The sequence below is a fragment of the Myotis nattereri genome (assembly GCF_964212035.1).
Source record: "Myotis nattereri genome assembly, chromosome: 9".
Classification (NCBI taxonomy): Eukaryota; Metazoa; Chordata; class Mammalia; order Chiroptera; family Vespertilionidae; genus Myotis; species Myotis nattereri.
The window spans coordinates 40540360-40542140 of NC_138084.1; the positions used below are offsets into that span (position 1 = coordinate 40540360).

The 1781-nt window shown below is 42.6% G+C and overlaps 1 protein-coding gene across 1 annotated transcript; it reads right to left on the bottom strand.

Annotated features, from left to right (window-relative positions):
* Positions 1-357: 357 nt before the first annotated feature.
* Positions 358-1314, bottom strand: OR52D1 (olfactory receptor family 52 subfamily D member 1; the record flags this gene model as incomplete). Its single annotated transcript, XM_081098223.1, has 1 exon — positions 358-1314. The coding sequence occupies one exon, from the start codon at positions 1312-1314 to the stop codon at positions 358-360; it is 957 nt and encodes a 318-aa protein (XP_080954349.1).
* Between the last annotated feature and the right edge of the window lie 467 nt (positions 1315-1781).

Here is a 1781-nt window from a genome sequence, read left to right on the forward strand (position 1 = left end):
TAGCCCCACCATGAAACCCAGACTCCTTTCAAAACAGCAACTGACTTCCTCTTTAGCAATTCATAGATACCTTTGAGACAATTAAAAATATAATCACCTTTCTAGGCTATTCAGAATTGCTCAAAGAGCCTTAGAAAAAAGGTACTTTTTTTGTGATTATTGATATCTCCAACTCACCTGGCCTTCTCTCTTCTTTTTTAGGTCATGCACATATAATAAAGCATAGCATACTTGTATAAATTTAAATAACAGTGTTTAAAAACATTCTTCTCATATCATAGGTCTCCACACATGTAAATGCATCTAGATAGCTACCATACAAATGTATTCTTCTTATTTAAAACCTTTTCTCAGAATTCATACTGAAATCTTCTTCAAGCGAAGCAGTCTTAGAAGTCGACTCCGAATCTCCTTGGTCCTAGCCCCATAGATGACAGGGTTGAGCACAGGAGGCACCAGCACATAGAGATTAGCCAGAAAGATGTGCACATGCTTGGGGACTCGGTGTTGGCCAAAACGGTGGGTGAGGAAGGAGAAGAAGGCAGGGATGTAGAAGACCAGGATGACTCCAAGATGGGAGCCACAGGTACTCAGCGCCTTGTGCTGGGCATCAAGAGATGGAAGACGAAAGACAGCACGGAGTATAAAACCATAGGAGATACCAATGAGAACAGAATCCAGGCCCATGGCCAGCAGGGCCACAGTCAGCCCATAGACAATATTGACAGTGATGTTGGCACAGGCCAGCCGAGCAATGCCCATATGCTCACAGTATGTGTGTTCCATGACTCGGTGCTGACAGTAGGGCAGGCGCTTCAATAAAAAGATGAAGGGGGAGACAATGGCTATACTACGAAATATCCCAACAAGGCCAATTTTGCCTATGACTGTGTGGTTGAGGATGACTGTGTATCTCAGTGGGTTGCAGATAGCCACATATCGATCAAAGGCCATGGCAAGAAGAATCGAGGACTCCAGAGCATAGATAGAATGGACACAGAACATCTGGGCCAGGCAGCCACCAAAGGAAATCTCACCAGCATGGAACCACAAAATGGCCAGCATTTTGGGCACAGTGGTGGAGCTGAGAGCCAGGTCAGTGAGTGAGAGAAGGCAAAGGAAGAGGTACATGGGTGCATGCAGTACATTGTCCATGGCAATCACCGAGATGAGGGCAGCATTCCCAGCCAGTGCTACCAGATACATGGCACAAAAGGGGATGGCAATCCAGATGTGGGCCCACTCCAGCCCTGGGATCCCCGTCAGAAAAAGCATGGCTGGGAGACTGTCATCACTAATGTTGGAAGTTGACATTCTGCCTGGCAAATAAAAGAGGGTGATAGTGCACCTGTCCTATAACATAAAGTATTTGGTTCATTCACGTAAAATCTTTCTCTGAGTAATCCATTTTAGTCTGAGAAAAATACTTGTTGGTATTAATGTGTGTGAGAATCTTAATGAATACTATTACACATAATCTATTCTGTCATCTGCCATTTTCTATATTAAAAAATCATGTTTTGAATTCTATGTTCCAAGCACCAAGCTAAGAATATAAGCATTTCCTTTGTCTAATCCTTCCAGATTTATTTCTTACCACATCCTGCACATCATTTACTCTCTTTTGTCCACATCTAGAAAAAATTTCTTGTTTATTTTTTTTTAGTGTATGCTATTCCATCCCAAAGATCCCCTTTTCTTTATTTTTTATTACCTGTTTAGTTTTAAAGTACCAGGCAAGCCTCCCAGAAGCCTTCCCACTCAATTTAGTCCTTAGTCTT